Genomic DNA, 3,022 nt, shown 5'->3' with positions numbered 1-3,022 from the left:
GGGGCGCCCGCCTGCTGTAGCTGCTGCCATCTCCCCTCCACACCGTTTTGGTGCCAAAACCAGGCTGAGAGCTCCCGATGCCGGTGCCCCGCGCATCGTTTAACGCTGAATAATTCTCCCTTGGATGCAGGGGGGCTATTTTAAACCCGCTGCGCGCCAGACACCGCCTCCACCCAAACACCCTGCGAGACAGCAGGGAACACCGTGGGGACACCTCCTTTGGGGTCGGGGCTCTGGGGGGGATGTCCCGCTGTCGGGATGAGCAGAGCAGGGAAGAAAGTCCCCAAGGACCAGGGATCAGCCCCAAAATGCATCCCTGGATCTTTCCCCGACCTGGTCCGAGCATCTTCCAGCGTGGAAGGTAAAGCCCAGCTTGAAGCCACCTCAGCCATCACTTGGTGGCTTCATCATCACTGTGGTGGCTTCATCACTGTCACAACTTCACCAGTTCTCATGGCGGAGGGGGGGGAAGGATGGTTGGAGCCAAGTGGTACCCAAGCTGCTCATCCCCGGGCAGAAAGGGGGTGACCATCCCCACTTGGTACCCTACCAGGGGATCCCAGGACACTGTGTCATCCCCCCTTCCCCTCGCAGGACTGCATCCCAGAGACAGAGGGGCGGTGAGACGGGATGTGCCGCGGCCGTACCGAATGGTTTTGTTGTTATTTTTTTGGGTTTTTTTGGTTTTTTTTTGTTTTTTTTATTACAGTTTTAATCTCACAGTCGGTAGCATTACATGAGAATAAAGCACTGGACAGGACTGGAAAAAAAGGCCTCTGGAGACAGCATGCAAACATTGCAACGAGTTTTAAAGCAAAACAACCCAAAAAAAAAAAAAAAAAAAAAAAAAAAAAAAGCATCTGGCGGGGACGCGGCCTCGAGCTCCCGATGGGGCAGCAGCGAGTCCGCCATCTCCCCTTTAACCATCACTTCTGTCGTTGGGGTTTCCTTTTCACGTGTCCATTTCATTGGCTTATTTATTTTATTATTATTCTTCTTTTATTAACCTTCTTCTCTCTCTCTCTCTCTTTTTTTTCTCTCTCTCTTTTTTTTTTTTTTTAAAGACCCACCTTTCTGACTTATTTTCAAAGAAATAATTTAAACATTTGTTACTGGTCTAATAATTAAATCTAGCTCACATCCTTCCCGTCTCATGTGTGTTTATTATCTGCAAAGCAAGACACAGCAAGCTGCTGCTTTGTTGTGTGCCTGCTCTCTGGGCACAAGCAATCAGGAGAGAAGCCCTTTACTGTCCCCTACCCAAGGGTAAAGCCCTGTGGCAGAGCCTTCCCTAGAGCAGCATCTTCTGTGGATCAGCAGTGGGCAACATGCAGGTTTTCCCAGAGAGCTGCAGCTGCTGTTGACTGTAACCAGGTAGCATTGTCTGAACCAGAGCATTGTGAAATCTCCAAAGCAAGGGAAACAGTGAAGCCTGAAAGAGGGAACTGCGAAAACTAGCCTAAGCGGGTACCTTCATCTGTTCTAAGGATGCTGTCTCCTGGAAACTTAGTAAAACCACTAGCGCTAGTCTTAGTCCTAAGCAGGAACCCACTGACCTGTTTCATTGTCCCTGCTTGTGCAGGTGAGGTCCCTGTCCCCATAAGCCAGGTCCATTTGGTCTGTTCTTTCCCAAGCTTGGCATAAAAGCAGTGTGACTCTGAGGGAAATGGGAAAGCAGTCTTTTCAACTGTGTGACTGGAGGCATTGTGTACTAGCCTCCTACCATGCTTATTGGGAGATATTTTATCTGGAGCTGTTGGATGTCCTTCAAAAACACCCAGCCCTGAGGGGAGGGGAGGTGGTCCTCACTTACGATTCTCGGATAAGGCACTCGCCCGAAGGAGTAGATTTCCCACAGGAGGATCCCGAAGCTCCACACGTCTGACTTGGTGGAGAATTTCTAGGAGGGGAAAAGGGGGGGGGGGGAGAAGAGGGTCCATGAGGGCTCTTCAGGCAGGGATGGGGGGCAGCAGATCTTCCCCACCCTCAGGGCAGGTGGTTTTGGGGCTCAGACAAGAGGGAGCTGGGGCTCAAGCAGCACTTCTGCATGGGAAACTGGGGACCGCCTGGGATCTACCCCCTTCCTCCAGCCTCCACCACATCCTCGCAGCTCGGGGAAGCCCTCCTCTCAGCTCACCCACCTTTTCTCTAAGTGCTTCTGGCGCCGTCCACTTCACCGGCAGCTTCCCCGTGTCCTGCGTGGAGGAGGCTTCCTTGGTCAGCCCGAAATCACTGACCTTGGCGATGTTGTCCTCCGAGACCAGGACGTTCCTCGCCGCCAGGTCCCGGTGGACAAAGTTGTTGGCTTCCAGGTACTCCATGGCTTCACAGACATCTCTGGTTGGGGTGGGAGGTTGGGAGAAAAAGGGGTTAAGCGAGGTGGCCCCACAACACTGGTGGGTGCAGGTCGGGGTGGTGGGCACGGCCAACCCTTGGCGCTTTGCGCCGTACTTACAAGGAGAACTTCAGCAGGCAGTCTGCACCGAGGACCGACCGCCCGCGCGACCGTAGGTAGTCTACTAGGCTGCCCTGGAGGGATGGAGAGAGCTGGTGGCATCGGGCTCAGCATCCCACCCGCCACCGCATCCCATGCGGGGCAGGACCTGGGGACGCCATCCCTCCCTTGGAGCCGGTGACGAGCCACGCAACGGCGCTGCCGCCTCCAAACGCCACGGTGGCCCCGGGGAGATGCCACCCAAGCTGGGATGACCCGCTTGGGTCTGCCGGGGTGACGCCTTGGGATGCTGGGGGGACAACGGGGGCGGAGAGGGAGCGCAGGTGCCCCGGGGTTGGGGAACATCTCACCTTGGCCATGTACTCGGTGACGATGTAAAGGCCGCCCTTCTCCTCCACGATCACCCCCAGGAGCTGCACCAGGTTGCTGTGTCGGAGCTGCCTGCGCGGCGCGGGAGGGTTTAGGGTTTGGGGGGGAGGGGGAAAGGGGGAGGAGAAGGTTGGAGGCGGGGCTCCCATGGTCCCCACAGGGTATCGGGGACCACCCGCCTCCGCTCCGATGGAAGGC

General features: G+C 55.7%; 1 protein-coding gene across 1 annotated transcript in view; it reads right to left on the bottom strand.

The window, feature by feature from the left end:
• CSK (c-src tyrosine kinase) overlaps positions 1 to 3,022 on the bottom strand; it is a gene marked incomplete at its 5' end in the record, with an annotated part of 13,279 nt that overhangs the window by 7,795 nt on the left and 2,462 nt on the right. The window contains 4 exons of the mRNA XM_009886693.1: positions 1,724 to 1,900; positions 2,142 to 2,337; positions 2,456 to 2,529; positions 2,806 to 2,896. Coding sequence (XP_009884995.1) covers positions 1,724 to 1,900; positions 2,142 to 2,337; positions 2,456 to 2,529; positions 2,806 to 2,896 — 538 coding nt within the window. The remainder of the gene's footprint in view (positions 1 to 1,723; positions 1,901 to 2,141; positions 2,338 to 2,455; positions 2,530 to 2,805; positions 2,897 to 3,022) is intronic.

This window comes from Charadrius vociferus, unplaced genomic scaffold, assembly GCF_000708025.1.
Source record: "Charadrius vociferus isolate BGI_N301 unplaced genomic scaffold, ASM70802v2 scaffold356, whole genome shotgun sequence".
NCBI classification, from domain to species: Eukaryota; Metazoa; Chordata; class Aves; order Charadriiformes; family Charadriidae; genus Charadrius; species Charadrius vociferus.
Note: the sequence above shows the minus strand (reverse complement) of the source record. Positions and strands in the feature narration are given on the sequence as shown.